Below are 15,252 nucleotides of genomic sequence, written 5' to 3'. Positions count from 1 at the left end.
CTACCGTAGAGATCCAAAGCTACTGTAACCATGGTAACAACAACAACAACAACAACAGCCACATTGCTGTGATCGATACTTAGGCATATGACTCTGGATAGTCGACGTCTTTAAATGAGAAAGTAAACCTCTGAATATGGGACTTTGTAAACATAGGCTTGGACGAACATACGCCCTTTCTTGACAAAATAGACGAAGAAAAAGACGTGATCCACACTATTCCAGCCTGCGAACAAAACAATATGGTAACATTACGCAACAAATTAACGTCAGCGTTTGTTTACGCTTCGTAACAAAGTTTACAGCTTGTTTGTACAGATCGGCAACACAGTACAGGAGCGCGATTAATAAAATATCAATTCTACAACTGCTAATCGGAAGTCGCTCCGAGCCTGATAAGATAGGCCGACGATATCGGAGCCCGATTATTCAATTATATGATCCACATGGGTTGCCCAGCATGAGGCACAAGGCAAGATCGTCCGATAAGATTAGCAATGTCCGTTAGCCTTCGGCCAGAACCCTGAGAAAGGCAGGAATGAGAACGACCGGGAATGAGAAAAAAAAAAACAAAACACACTCGGAAGTGAAATTGTGCTGTGTGTAATCCTTTTAATCCCTTAAGGTACGATATCAACACGGACAGCAGTAGAAGAAGGAGTCCTTTACGCATTGAAATACCCATTTCCGCCCCATTGATCTACGATTTATTGCTTTCGCTGTTGGAAGGTGGATTAGCATTCCTCAAAGCAAAGTCGCGCGATCGCTCTGCAAAGTACGTAATTGCGGTAACGATAACAGCTGCATACCTACCTGGTTGGCTAATCGAATTAATCGCGCACAGCTGTCTGTTACGTGCTGACCCCGTACCGTGCTCCTTATCAGCAAAAGAACAGTCCCCCTTTCCTTGCCAATAAATGCCTTTACAAAACACTCCCCCTTCTGATCGATTGTGATAGCAATGAAACGATAATCCAAAGGGCACACAAAGGGGCCACGATTTGTTTTATGTTGGCTTTATCAAGCCGAATGTGTTTATGGCTTTTAATTGGTCAAACTAACGCTCTGCTTACATTATGCAATCGCTCCGCCGAAAGGAGATGGGTGGAACTGTGCGTGGGGCGGCTAGTGGCCCCAACTCCTTCGCCAACTGCCTCGCGCTTTCCACACTCACTTCCGGAACGGGCTGATCGGCGAACCGAGCCAGGTGGTGATGTACTCCTCCGCCATGTGCTTGGTCTCGAGCATCTCCTCCGAATCCATGCCACTGATCGCGCGGATATCCTCGGTGTAGAAGGCGGCGGGCGTGACGCGCGCATTGGCCAGCAGGTTCGTGTACTCGGTGATCGACACGTGGCGGAACGGATCGATGCCACCGTTCGTGTACAGCACGTTGGTGATGCGCGGATCGGTCGCACCGAAGTGGAAGTTCGTGAGGCGCACGCCATCGTACAGCACCTCCTGGGTGAGCCACTCGCCGAACACGGCCGAGCATTCGGCCAGGAACAGATCGTACGTCACCTTGGAACCGAACGGCTGGTCGCGCGACTTGGCCGTCTGGAAGAAGCCAAACTCGGTACAGATGTGATAGTTCAGCTGGCGCAGACCGAACTCCGCGTTCTGGGGGGCATCCACCGACTCGTCGCCCAGGATCGAGATGAAGTTCTCGAACGACAGATCGAAACAGTCACGGATCTCGGAGTAGCGATCCTTCAGGTAGGCGGCCAGCGCTTCCATCGGCGTTTCGTACTGCTCGTCCGTCAGCACGTTGCACACGCGCTGCACATTCTCAATGTTGAAGTCGTCGAACATGGACAGCTCCAGCGACAGCGTCATCAGATGCAGGAACAGCTCCACCTGCAGCGAGTTCTCCGCGTCGATCGGATCGCAGGTGTTGAACATGCTGGACACGATATCGGTGCGGCCGGCGTCGAGCAGGTTCTCGGCGGTGTGGAACGCACGGAAGATGGAGTTGTAGCACTCGTCGCTGCCCTTGATGCGGATCGTGTTGCCAAAGTCCTCGGTGAACTCCTCGAAGTTGACGGTCGCGCGCACGGTAGCGCTGGACACCCAGGCACCGTCGATGATGTTCGGGAAGCGCTGGCGGGCCCAGGAGGCCAGTGCACCGCCGTAGCTGAAGCCGTGCAGGATGACCTTCGCGTTCGGGTCGCGCATGACCTCGCGCCTCAGGAAATCGATCCATTCGATCAGATCGAACAGGGTCTGTTCCGTGCGCAAGAAGCGCAGATTGTCCGACGACAGATCCCTGCCAAAAAAAAAGAGTGGGGAATGACGATGCCAGTTAGCGCTTGAGTAAGTGCAGAGGAGGGTCCTAGGTGTACTCACTCAGTCGGAACGCTGGTGCCGAAGTAACGGTGCTCGTTCGTAGCCAGGAAGGCACCCTGCAGGGCGGCAATATCCTTGAAGTGCGTTTCGTCGATGAAGAACGGATTGGTACGGTGATGGCCTCCGACGACGATAAACAGCGGGCCGCCCGGGCGGTAGTACTCATCGTTCCACAGGAAGTTAAACTCGAACGTGTCGCGGTTCTGCGGGTCAAAGTGGTTGATGCGCGACGTGAAGCGGTCCTCAACGATGCGCGGGTTCGGCACGTAATCCTTCGGCACCTTCGGGGCCTGGAAGTTGGCACCGAACATGCCGCCGAGCAGCTCCATGGGCAGCCGGGACCGCTTGCCGGACGGTACCGTCTTGGCGAAGGTGGTCGAAACGACCGCCACTGCTACCAGCAGCACTAGCGTAAGCTTCATCCTGTACTCAATGCGCGTGTTCCCTTCCCTTTCACTAACAATATACACAACGGAATGGTCAGCCGGCGCCCGGTGCGTTGGTTAAATAGTCCCCTTCCCGAGGACAGGAACGCACACTTTCCCACGGGAGTAGTAGCACCCACCCAGGAGACTATCCGACCCATTCCCTCCGCCCCGTTCCACGAGGCAAGGAACTCACTCCGTCACTCATTTGCCTGCAGTTAGAAAGCGATGGAATGAGGTAAAGTCGCGTTGTCGTTTTGTATGTATTGTACCTTGTTGTTTGTCGATTATGCTCTCACGATTTGAATTACTACACACTCCTCAGTCGATGTGACCGCAATCATGGGGAGGGTGGGTGGCGCGTGTGATGGTAAAACGAGCGCAAAAGAGTACCATAAACCGTTGGCTTGCTTATCAAGGATCTGAGAATATTTGGAAGCGCGGAAAGTACCTGTAACGATAAGGAAAAAGCACGGCCCGCCATGACGTTGCCTGGTGTATCGTGTAATCGTGTTGGGATTGGGAAGTGCGTAAGCAGCATCGGTTGCAGCTGTATGTGGTTCGGACGGTTCTCATAGGATGATAACGGCGACGCAGTGAAGGAAATGCGTGAATGAATTTCAATTCGAGTGCCTGGGTTAACGAGTAAAGGATAAAGGAGACTTCAATGCACTGCCAAGACACGAACACAGGTTGATTTGGTTGTTGGTTGATTTGATCGTTCGCATCAGTTGTGCAGCTGGATCTCTTTTTGGGCTTAAATGAATTGTTTTACTAATTGCAAACTGATTATTTTTAATTCAATTTTTAAAAAATGCCCCAACTACACGAAACGCAATTCACTCGATTTCGTCAGGACGTCTTACTGAATTCCTCGAAACAGGCAATGGTTGCTTCGTCACGGTTGCGATAACACCTGCCAAGGCTTCGGCCTGCTCAGATAGGGCTATAAATCAGCAGCAAGCCGCGGCAGCCCTACCATAAGGCCATCGACAACGACCAAATCCAACACACACAAAACGGACACACAGTTTTCTTATCTAAATTGGCCTGCCCGAAAATTTGTAACGATTCATGCTGAACGGTGCCACCCATTTGCGGGGCTCTGATGTGCCGGGTCGTTAATGAGGCTATTACCGTCTTATCCTACACCACCAGCCCATCATAATGGCAAGGTAATAATAGTAAGACGATCAAGACGGAAAGCGCAGCAAAGAACGGAAGCAATGATATGGAAGTCAGTGTGCTACTATTTGGGTTAGATTTAGGTTTTTATTGTTGTTATTGTTTTTTTTCTTCACGCGGACACTTGCGCACTATTGCTGGTGGATCCTACCCGTTGTGACCGCGTGATGTACGGTCATGCGTTTGGTGACGGGCTAAGGCAGGATTGGGCAGGTGACCGCTTACACTTAGACTTAGAAGACAGAGCTACGGTGGGTCTACTTGCGGAACGGGCTGATCGGCGATCCGAGCCAGGTGGTGATGTACTGCTCCGCCATGTGCTTGGTCTCGAGCAGCTCCTCCGAATCCATGCCACTGATCGATTGGATGTCCTGGCCGATGAATGCTCCTGGCGTGACGCGCGCATTGGCCAGCAGGTTCGTGTACTCGGTGATCGAGACGGCCCGCAGCGGGTCCAGCTCACCGTTCGTGTACAGCACGTTGGTGATGCGCGGATCGGTCGCACCGAAGTGGAAGTTCGTGAGGCGCACGCCCTCATACACGACGTCCTTGGAGAGCCAGTCACCGTAGGCGGCCTGGCACTCGGCAAGGAACAGATCGTACGTCACCTTCGTACCGAACGGCTGGTCCGGCGAGGTAGTCATCTCGAAGTATCCGAACTCGGTACAGTCCTGGTAGCCGGCCTGGCGCAGACCGAACTCCACGTTGGCCGGTGCGTTGATGTCCACATCGGTCAGGTAGCGGATAAAGTTCTCGAACGACAGATCGAAGCACTCGCGCGTGTCGGCGTACCGGTCGAGCAGGAAGGCGGACAGGGCCTCCAGCCCGGTGCCGAACTCATCGTCCGTCAGCGCATCGCACACGCGGCCAATGTTTTCAATGTCGTAGTCCTCCACCATGGCCGCCTCGAGCGAGAACATCATGGCGAAGAAGAACAGCTCCACCTCGAGCGGGTTGTCCGTGTCGACCGGGTCGCAGGTGTTGAACATCTCCGAAATCATCTCCGTGCGGCCGGCATCGATCAGGTTCTCGGCGGTGTGGAACGCCTGGAAGATGCGGTTGTAGCACTGGTCGCTGCCCCGCTCGCGGATGATGTTGCCGACCTCGACGGCGAACTCCTCGAAGTTGGTGGTGGCACGGACCGGCGCACTCGAGCCCCAGGCACCGTCGATGATGTTCGGGAAGCGCTGGCGGGCCCAGGTAGCCAGGGAGCCACCGTATCCCACACCGTGCAGAATGACGCGTGCGTTCGGGTCACCCATGACCTCGCGCTTCAGGAAATCGATCCATTCGATCAGATCGAACAGGACCTGCTCCGTGCGCATGAAGCGAAGATTCTCCGTCGACAGATCTCTGCCAAAGACGAGCAAGCGGAAACGGAGTTGTTAGACATTTTCCCCCAAAAAGAAACGACCTTCCTCATACACTTACTCGGTGGGGTAGCTCTCGCCAAAGTAACGATGCTCGTTCGTGGCCAACCAGGCGCCCTCCAGTGCGGCAACATCGCGGAAGTGGCTGTTCTCCATGAAGTACGGATTGACCGGATAGTGGCCACCGACGACGATGAACAGTGGGCCTCCCTGGCGGTAGTACTGGTCGTTGTGCAGATAGTTAAACTCGAACGTGTCCCGGTTCTGCGGGTCAAAGTGATTCACACGCGACGTAAAGCGACCCTCGACCGTGCGAGGGCTCTGCGACACGTAGCCCTTCGGCGGACGGATGCCATCCTTGCGGGTGAACATCCGCTCGATGCCGGGCGGCAGACGGCGGATCTTGTCGATCGACTTGCCCGAAGCAACGACGATCACGGCCAGCAGCAGCAGCGCTGCCAGCCTCACACTCGCTGAGCTAAGCTTCATCCCGAGGCCGGTTGTACGGTTGGTTGTACGATTAAAGACTAAACGGTTTCCAGTCGTTTGCACGCCGGTTAAATAGGAAGGCCGGCGGGACGAGCGCCGCAAGACACAGTCATCGATCCGGGCGGACCATAAACGGTCGGATTTAATCCTTATCGTAGTAATATTATCGAAACAAATTGTATTCCAACCATGACGGGGGAAGAATCATAGACCCGCCTGCGGCTACCGCGTACGGGCTGCGTACGGGAAGACCGGCCGGGTTGCAGGGGGAATGCAGAGGGAGAAATAAATCCGGCGGGACGTGCCGTGACAATGCGCGTTGCAATATCACGCGGAAGTTAATGGTACAGGATGGTCATTTTGAAAATCATTCCCAATACAGGTACAGGCGAGCGCCTGATTTTCAACCCCACTCACAGTCTTATCTAATCCGCCGGAATAGCGGGGTGTGTTGGGCGATGCAGTTGCAGTTGTGAGGTTTGGTTGGGCGTTTGGTTTAGCGCAGGATGGTGGAGGTGTTTCAAGGATGTTTCAGCGTATTAAGCAACAGATATGCTCATCGTTATCGGATGAATGGTGACTTACTTCATAATATTTATTTTGAAATAATAAAACTGATAACGATAATAATGACAAGAATGGATCAGTAAGTGTTCAAGGTTTTTTTTACAAGTCCACAGTTTATCACAAGGTTTCAAATTTCAGTCGATTTAGAGACATAAGCCAACATTATCCCTTTGCCGGATATGTTTGACTTAGAAATTGGTGCGATTGAACTGATCATCATTTTATGACTTTTGAATAGAAAAGGAAAAGGGAAATTAAACATTGTCGACTACACAAGTGATGCGGGTTGCATAACTATGCGATAGCTCAACAAATCAGAGTTGCATACGTTTCAGGCGTAAACCGAACGTCGACATTCAGTTGTAGTGATGCGCTTTGCGTTCCGAACCTGTCAGGAGCGATCCGTTCCAAAAGGATAGTAATTTTAGATGAGGTAAGTAATTATTTGCCTATCTTTAAAGAGTAAAAACTGCACTAGTGTGCAAATATAATAATGCTCGTATGCCATATGCATCTTATAAGTATTGATGCGTTTTCTGGACTGAATTGTGGCAATGACTGTATTCCTATGCGTTTGTAGCGCTATGTTTGGCAGGTTCGTACCGTATCTTTATTTGGGAATTTCCACGATTTAGTTGCATGTCCCAGCTGCGCTACGGTTGAAAACTAGCACGAGTGGAGTTTGACGCAATTTTTTTGTTACTATATATTTAAATTATTTGGTTCGAGAGGAAAAAGGAAATCTGGCCAGAACGCATGGAAAAGAAACAGAGAAAGGAAAGGAAGGAACAAAAAGCTGGGCTGCGGAGGACGGGCACAATCAAGTAGTGATGGGTAAATATTTTTTTCGTAGTCGGATTAATCCGACTCCGGTACCCCTCGGAGTCGGAGTCGGAGTTGCTTCGGACTGTTTTAGCGGCGGGGGGGGGGGGGGTGTACGGGAAAAACTTCGGACTCATTGTCTCCGAGTCCGGATCAATCCAGATTAATCCGGATCAATCCGGATCAGTCCAGATCAGTCCGGATCAGTCCCGATCAATTTGATCTGACTGAATCCGGTTATGATACGGAGTTGGAATCGTATTTTGCGCACCGGGGTCGGAGTTGACTCCATGACTTCGCTCCGGATTACCCATCACTACAGACAAGACGCGAAGGGAAAGTAGACTAAAACAGTTGGAAATCGACTACTTTGCCGAGCAGTTAAAATAACGTATACAAGACAGGAGAGGATCTTCTGAACCTTATCGCGTGCTACGGGTAGGGATTATCAACAGAGGTCGAATACGGCTGTAAGAGGAAGGAATTTAAACGTATAACACCGATCAAATGTAAGCCTATAAGGTATTTTCAATATTAATCAAGCTTCTCCAAAAAACGCTAAATTCGGTTACAGGGGCTTAGAACAGGTTGTGGCAACATATCTGGATTTTCGTACGTGGGCTCACATTCAAGCTAAAAGTAAGGTTTAAAAAACCACGTTTAACTAAAAGAGAGAGAAAGAAAATCCGTGGAAGATAGGGAGAGAGAGAGAGAGAGAGAGAGAGAGAGAGAGAAAGAGAAAGGGAGAGACAGAGAGAGAGAGAAAGAGAAAGGGAGAGAGAGATAGAGAGAAAGAGAGAGGGAGAGAGAGAGAGAGAGATATATATATAGAGAGAGAGAGAGAGAGAGAGAGAGAGAGAGAGAGAGATCCTAAAATAAACTACCTAATTTAACGAAATTTTCTTTCAATGGTAACATTTCTTTCAATGTTTCAATTAATGGTACAATTGAAGAGCAGCGAGTTATTATTAGTAAACTTTTAATATCCACATGTTTATTTCATACAATATCTATTAGACTGCAGGTATTAGACAATTCCCATTAAAAAAAAACATAGTTAACAATACACATCAATGAAATATACACAACCAACGTGAAACGGTTCCAGCCTTTCTCCACTCTTTTCTTCAACTTTCTTTCATTCTACATACGTTGCTATTTGATACACCTACACATACATCTCCTTTCAAGCGTAATTCTCATGAAATAGCTTTCCGCTACAGCTCAACTGCTTCTAACTGTATGCATGCTGACTAACAAAACACACCTCCTTCGGGGAAGTGTGTGCATTATATTCTAGTTATATCCTATCATGTGCTCGTATAAGAGTCCCTGCTTGCCGAGTACCTGTGTTTTGTGTTTGTGTGTGTGTATTGTGGATTATTGATATCAGTTTTACATGTACACATATGCCGTTTCTGAAACAGCCACAGTACCAGACAGTACCAGTAGGTTTAGTTGCCATATTCCATAATAAAAGATAACAATTGCATTGTGCAAAAATGTGCATTTACCCGCATGAGCTGCGCAAACGGTTAACGCTTCAACTATGTTACAGCAAAGGGTTGGTGGGTGGGTAAGTAAGATTTAATAAAATCCCTGCTATGTTTAAAAAGCAAAGAAAAGGTAAATAAAACGATGCATGCGAGAAAAATGCATGCAATGTACTGTTGTCCCGGCGATGATGTTGTGCTCTGCATGCAAAAAAGCACATGAATCAAGGACAACAGCATAAAAAGCGCCTCACATCCCACACAACGAGGTGTATGGGAATGGATACAATATATGTATGGTGAGCATACATAAATTACTACAAACAAAAGTAGAAGCAAAATAGCAAAACAAATGTAAAAGGAAACTACACAAAAAGCCCCACCTTTAAAGGAAGTGAAACACATAAACAAGTGCTTCTTATTAATCCTTTCGCAGCGAATCCTTGTTAAAGCTTCGGATCGCATCCAGTAGTGCCGTTCGCGGATCGATGGCCGGCGTGGTGGCGGGTTTCTTCACGATCGCACCACGCACCACGGGTTGAGAGGTCTTGGTCGGTGGCATCGGTGCCGGTGGTGGCGGAATGGGTGCCGCTACCGGAAGGGAAACGGGCCGTACGGGTGCTGGTGCCGGCGCAGCAGGAGCAGGAGCAGTTTGTGTAACGCTCACTTTGGTAATCGTAGTAACCGGTTCCGCAACGGGGGCCGGGTCCTTGGCCAGTATTTTGTCCTTCAATCCCGTCCGGCGAAAAGTGTGCTGGGAAAAGGGCAACGAGTTCGGAGCCTCATCCTCGCTCGCCGCAGGCACCAGTGGGACGGTCGTTTTGCGCAGCGTACTCGTATCGATCATAGAAACGGGACGCAAGCGGGGCATGCTCACCGTGCCGGACGAGCCGGCCGGATCGATGTCGAGCGATTTGAAACCGCGCACCGTCGGCTGCAGCACGGTTGGTGGTTTCGGCCCGAAGCTTAGCCGGCTAATGTTAGTGCTGACGCTGGGGGAGGGAATCGCTGCCCCGTTAATGCTGACACTGCTGACGTTGGTGCCGATGCTGGAGTAGAAGGAAGGCTTTGGCTCGACCGGCGGCGGTGTTGGCCGTTGCGCAACGTTCTTCTTATATTCGACGGCACGCACGATCGGTAGGCGTTCGCCGGGCGGTGTCGTCGTAGGCTTCGGCGCGGTCGCCGGAAGCTTCACCACCGCTGGTGTCAGGTCCTGCTGTCGTCCCAGGGACGGGGCTCCTGCTGCTGCTGATGATGATGATGATGGCACATTGGAAACGACTTCTTCCTGCTGCGACTGATCAACCTCATGGATCGTTCGCCGTATGTATCCGCTGCTCGATTCCACCGTGGTAGTGGTGCTGCCCCCCGGACCAATGCTAATCTTGGTGCTGCTTACGTTGTTCACATTACGGAATCCACGCGGCAGCGTGGAGCTGCCACCGAACCGATAGTCCCGATCCGATTTGATCGACACGTCGATCTTGGGCCGCTCGTTCCACGTCGCAAAGCTTATCGTCGGTGGTCCCTGGTAGGTCCACTTTTTCGTGTCGGACTCGTTGGACGGCGTACCGGCGACACTCGAGCTGCTGCTGCTGCTTACCACCGTGTTGGTAGTAGTAATGCTAACGACCGTCGTTTGCGGTTCCTTCGCCGGGACAGCCACGTGCTGAATCTGCTGACGTTGTTGCTGCTTGTTCTGCAGCTTTTCATCGTCGCTCTTCGACTCGCTAGTCAAATCCACTGCCAGTTGCTGATCCTCTGCCGGCTTAGCAATCCATTCGGCTTGCACCGTTTTTTCCTCAACCGTTTTCTGCACAATCAATTTCTCAACAGGTTCTTCTATCTGCTTCTGTTCTGGTACGACCTGCTTCTCCACCAGCTTCTCAACGCTCTGTTCAACCTTCTTCACGTCTTCCGTTTTGTTAACGTTTGCCTCGAGGGCTGGTTTCAGATCAGCCTTTAAAGGTTCCTGCTTCGGTTGCACTTCCGGTTCCGGCTCCGGCTCAGGCTCCTGCTCTATCTTTGCCTCCTCGATGCTATCCTTGCGCACGGCATTGCTCATCAAACTTCCGGCACCATTGTTCATGTGCCCCTTGGTCGTACCACCGTTCAGTTGTACCAGTGTCGAAATGTCGGTAAAACTATTCCGCTTGATAGCAGCCATCGAGGGCAAGACGATACCTTCATCCGCCGGGGAACCTTCCACCGCACTTCCATTCGTCTGGTGCAGATTGTTAATGCTGTTCTTGCGCGATGTGTTCAAAATGTTCTTGATCACCTCCAGGCTCTGCAGGGAAGGTGAATCGCAGATGCTAAGCTCACTGGCCGATTTGCGACGGTTGAAAGAGTTCGCTGCGGTCACTAGCGAGGCACTGGTGGCCGCTCGGTTTTCCCACCGCTGTGCACCGATTAGCGAAATGTACGACGTGCTTCTTGGCGTTAGATGCAACGGTCCGGATGTGCTCGTGCCGGTTTGAGCAGGCGAATTCAACGATTGTATGTAATCCGACCGGGTGGAGTGGAACGAATCGGACCGATTAATCACCCTCGGGCTTTTGTTGAGCATTGTCAAGCTGCGACGCTTGACCGGGGCCAGTTCCTTCTTGGCGCTCGCACCCGCAGCCCCATATCCGTTGGTCTGTCGACCGACCGGGTCATCCTCGTCGCTGCTCTGGGTAAGCGAGTGCGGTTTACGGACGGTGATCGAATCGACCGATATCTTGCGCCGTATGATTACATCGACTTCCTGCACCTCCTCCTCCTCCTCCTCTTCCTGACACTCCGGCACGTGTTTCGCGTCGGAAGCGCCGTTCGGTACAACCGGCACGTCGTTTCCTCCAGCGTGGTTCTGCTGCTGCACCTGTTTCTCCACGATGGTAGTGGTGGTGGTGCTGGTAATGATGTTTTCCTTGTTTTCCGAGCTGCTGTAGGTTGAAATTTTAAAGTTCGCCAAGCTGCTCCTGTTCACGACGGCAATTTCCGTCTCCTCCTTTCGGCTCAGCTCAACGCCTTCGCGCAGCAGCTGATTGAGCTCACTCATTACGCTGCTCTTCCTATCGTTCACCGACTGTGTGCGAGACACCGTGGGTGCATCAACTTCTGGTCCCTTACCACCGCTACCGATGGATTCGCTTAACGTCGACAACTCACCCTCGATGATCTTTTCCCGCCGCTTTTCAAGCGTCTGGAGCCACACTTCGCGCGCCTCTTGGCTGCTGTCCGGGGCGCCATTTGCTTCCGATCGGCTCTCGGCACCGACACGATAACCATCCTCCAGATCTGAGCTGATGTGTGGTGGAACATCCTCCGAAACGTGCATGGTAGCGTCGGTTTCCGTGGACACACTCACCGGACTATCCGGCCGGTGGTCCAGCACCGTGGGGTAAAACGGTGGCTGCATTGTGTCACGGCCTGCCGTTAGGTCGAGCATGGTTTGCAGACGCTCCTGGATGAACGGTTCGATGCGCTCCGTCTGCTCATCAGAAACGACCGTCAGCATATCGCTGCGCAGCGTCGTATTGTCGACGAAGGTAGAAGCCGGTCGATAAAATTGGCCACGCTCATCGTAATCGCTTGTTTTGATGGAAGAATCGGCAAACTTTGGCGGTGCGGGCAGCTTGTACGTCCACTGTTCCTCATCTGCAGTAGCACCGTTGGTTTGCTGTTCAGCCGATTGCTGATTTGTGTCGCCATTCGGTTCGATGCTTGTACCGTTGGACGAGCTTACCTTTGCTCCATTGGTGAGGGTAGTGCCTCCGCCCGGTGTAGCCTTCTTCTGTTCCTGCTCCATTTCGGTACCATTCTGTGTTTTCTTCTTAATCAGTGCTTTGCCGGACTCGATGTTGTAGATTTTGATTTCCTCGTCCGAGCTGTTATCTCCCGGCGAAGTTGGCAGATCCAACGGGGCGGGTAGGTTTCCACCGATCTGCACCTTCGATACGATGGGTGTCGTCGATGAGGGTTTCGATTGTGCGTCACCCACACCATTGCTGACAATTTTAATTGACACAGAAGACGAAGTGGATCCATTCTTCTGGTGCTTCTTCTCGCTGTTGTTCGGTGTGGTCGACGTTACGACCGGATCGTTTAGCGGTGCCTGCTCTACGTTCAGCATCACCTTCGACACGTTCTGCTGCTGCGGTGTGTACGGAGCATGGTGGACACTACCGTTGACGGCATTCAATCGCGATTCTTTAAAATAGGAAAAAATGATGTTTTCTCTAATTCCCCACAACACATTCAAGCCGAGTGTCTTACCTCTGTTACGATGCGTATCATCTGGTTCGCTGCTAAAGTTTGAATCCGTTTCGGAAATGGCCGCATCGTTGTCCCGCAGCAAATCCAGCGTCGAGCGGGTGAGTGCCCTCGGCGAGGGCGTCGGCACCGGCGTGATGGTAGTTGTCTTTGCTCTCGGCGGCGGGGCTGGTGCTTTGGATTTTTTGGCTGCAAAAGCGAAAAAAGAAAACAGTAAAGTAAAAATCAAATACGTTGACGTTGTTTGCTGCGCGCTTTGACCCGTTCGGCTTACCACTAGAATTCAAGCGCTTTCGTGGCGTTGGTTCAGGCATGTCCTGGAAGTCCCGCGGATCTTTCGCATCCGAGCAGCTGGACGATGCCCGGGAATGGTGATGATGTATGTCGACCATGCTGCCACCGTTCTCGCTCGAGCGCTGCAGCGTGTTTGTTGTGTCCGGTTCGCGTATAATGTACATGGACGTTGGCCGATTTTTAAGCGTACTGTAGGACGTTTTGGTGTTGATGAGGTTTTTGCGATCCTCCTCCCCCAGCATCGCACTTTGCGCATCATGTATGTTGTTGTTGTTGTTGTGAACATCTGCCGAATATCCGTTTCGGTCACCGTTTGCAGTTTTCGGATGCACGCTACCATTGCCATTGTTGTTGATAATGTCGGCCGGTTTTAGCTCCCGATCGTACAAGTTTGGCGTGGACACGTGGAAATTTTGCCTGGAGTACGGCGGTAACTGGGGCTCTTTGAAGATATGATCATCTGTACCGTGCTTGTCGCCCGGTGTTCCGCCGTTCGACTGTTGTGGCGGCGTTTGCGGCGGAACACGCGACACCTCGGGAATGGAGCTCTGGCTTGGTGGGCGCGGAGCAAGTCGCTTCTTGCGCGTCGGTGCTACCGGTGGGCCCATCTGGCTGTGTCCGTTAGTTGCCGTACCGTTTGCAGTGCCACTGTGACCACCGCCACCACGCGAACTCGAGCTAACGCCGGACGAGTCCATCGAGTTGAGCGAGTTGGTCGAACTGTACGGTGACGTCGTCTTGAGGGCCAGTTTCGAGGTGCGGCTCAAATCGGACGACGATACGGAGGTTCCACCGGACGTTTCCCGTGCTCCCTTCTGGTGCATCCGGAAGATGTCGCTCGTGCTCAGCCGATAGTCGCTGTTGCGCAGCGCTTCCAGCTCCTTGCGCGACATCATGCGTATCTCGCTCAGTCCCACCTCGCCAATGTTCATGTCCAGCTCGAAGCCCTGCTGGAAGTCGGCCGGATGGCGAAAGACGTACTTTTGTGCGTCCAGCAGCTTGTCGCTGCACACCATCTCGAGCAGGGTGGAGAGTTTGGTTTTCGCGCCGACGCGTGCTACGTACAGCTGATCCCGTGGCAGCAGCACCGTCACGCGGAACGTCTGCTCGAAGGGCGCATTCGGCACGACGGGCAGCTGTATGACTTTGTTGTTGTAGTGACTAGAGGCGTCCAGGTTGGTGGTGGACCGACTGAGGTTGGAGGTTGATTTGGAAACTGAAATGGACACAAGTACAGCCGACTGGTGAGTTAGCCCCTGGCGCTGGGTAAAACGCGTTTTAAACTTACCATCTTTGTTTCTTTTTCCTAGCAGTCTGTTAAGCGTTGATAATCCGTTCATTTTGTTTGGCTTTTAGGTGGATGTGTGTTGTGTGGTTGGAATGTTTGGATGTATATTTGATCAGCTTCTAAAAAAAGGAGCTGCTTACTGTGGTAACTGCAGTTATGCTGTGTTTGACGTTGTTTAATTGCCTAGCAAAAACGATATGTGAATATGCAGTGGAACCTGTATCTACAGCATCACAATCCTAAGCATGGTTGGTATTCTCTTCGGCTCGAAGAAAGTTCTGAAAGTAGACACAGATATGAAACAATACATTAGCGACTTGTTTATATTGAAGGAGTGCCATCTTCTAAACGGAAATAGAGTATCAGCAGAGATGCACTTCACTATCGATCGTGCTTCCTCCGTGCAAAGATGTTGCGCAAAATTCATACACACGTTTAACGTACGCGCGCGCAGTTTGACGCTTGCTCGAGTGGTGTTTGGCTAGCGTGAGAACGATTGTTTGACTGCATGTGGAAATTTCATCTGCCCCCCTTCGGTCTTGCATGTACCGTCGTCCCCCTACTTGCCAGCCGCGCGTAAACTTCAGCTACTGCCGTACATCAAAGATCTGACGTTTTAATGACCGGCTCGCAGCAGTGTGGTCACGTGTCCAAGACGTACTCGAAACGCAAGCAGCAGCAGCTTGGTAGGCAATACATAGGGTAAGATGAGCTGG

At 51.6% G+C, this 15,252-nt stretch overlaps 3 protein-coding genes across 8 annotated transcripts in view; all 3 read right to left on the bottom strand.

Moving 5' to 3' along the window:
* Positions 1-1,000: 1,000 nt before the first annotated feature.
* Positions 1,001-2,830, bottom strand: LOC5667418 (putative serine protease K12H4.7). Its single transcript, XM_001688389.2, has 2 exons — positions 2,347-2,830; positions 1,001-2,266 (listed from the first exon to the last, which is right to left on the bottom strand). The coding sequence occupies exons 1-2, from the start codon at positions 2,766-2,768 to the stop codon at positions 1,171-1,173; spliced, it is 1,518 nt and encodes a 505-aa protein (XP_001688441.1). The 5' UTR covers positions 2,769-2,830; the 3' UTR covers positions 1,001-1,170.
* A 1,188-nt stretch (positions 2,831-4,018) lies between these two features.
* Positions 4,019-5,868, bottom strand: LOC1274304 (putative serine protease K12H4.7). The gene is made up of 2 exons (XM_313404.5): positions 5,388-5,868; positions 4,019-5,309 (listed from the first exon to the last, which is right to left on the bottom strand). Exons 1-2 carry the CDS (start codon positions 5,813-5,815, stop codon positions 4,214-4,216), a joined length of 1,524 nt encoding a protein of 507 aa, XP_313404.4. The 5' UTR covers positions 5,816-5,868; the 3' UTR covers positions 4,019-4,213.
* A 2,298-nt stretch (positions 5,869-8,166) lies between these two features.
* Positions 8,167-15,252, bottom strand: part of LOC1274303 (uncharacterized) — a 64,678-nt gene continuing 57,592 nt past the window's right edge. For all 6 annotated transcript variants that reach the window (XM_061663775.1, XM_061663777.1, XM_061663776.1 and 3 more), the window contains 4 exons: positions 14,537-14,814; positions 13,229-14,464; positions 12,958-13,143; positions 8,167-12,891 (listed from right to left, as the gene is read on the bottom strand). In XM_061663775.1, coding sequence (XP_061519759.1) covers positions 9,119-12,891; positions 12,958-13,143; positions 13,229-14,464; positions 14,537-14,588 — 5,247 coding nt within the window. In that variant the 5' untranslated portion in view covers positions 14,589-14,814 and the 3' untranslated portion in view covers positions 8,167-9,118. The remainder of the gene's footprint in view (positions 12,892-12,957; positions 13,144-13,228; positions 14,465-14,536; positions 14,815-15,252) is intronic.

This window comes from Anopheles gambiae, chromosome 2, assembly GCF_943734735.2.
Source record: "Anopheles gambiae chromosome 2, idAnoGambNW_F1_1, whole genome shotgun sequence".
Taxonomy (NCBI): Eukaryota; Metazoa; Arthropoda; class Insecta; order Diptera; family Culicidae; genus Anopheles; species Anopheles gambiae.
Note: the sequence above shows the minus strand (reverse complement) of the source record. Positions and strands in the feature narration are given on the sequence as shown.

What these genes read in the sequence shown, in the direction of transcription:
- LOC5667418 (XM_001688389.2), bottom strand. Translation starts at nt 2,768, where the DNA reads ATGAAGCTTACGCTAGTGCTGCTGGTAGCAGTGGCGGTCGTTTCGACC. An exon ending in GGCACCAGCGTTCCGACTGA is followed by an intron (nt 2,267 to 2,346) that starts GTGAGTACACCT and finishes TTTTTTTGGCAG; the next exon opens with GGATCTGTCGTCGGACAATC.
- LOC1274304 (XM_313404.5), bottom strand. Translation starts at nt 5,815, where the DNA reads ATGAAGCTTAGCTCAGCGAGTGTGAGGCTGGCAGCGCTGCTGCTGCTG. An exon ending in GGCGAGAGCTACCCCACCGA is followed by an intron (nt 5,310 to 5,387) that starts GTAAGTGTATGA and finishes CGTCTTTGGCAG; the next exon opens with AGATCTGTCGACGGAGAATC.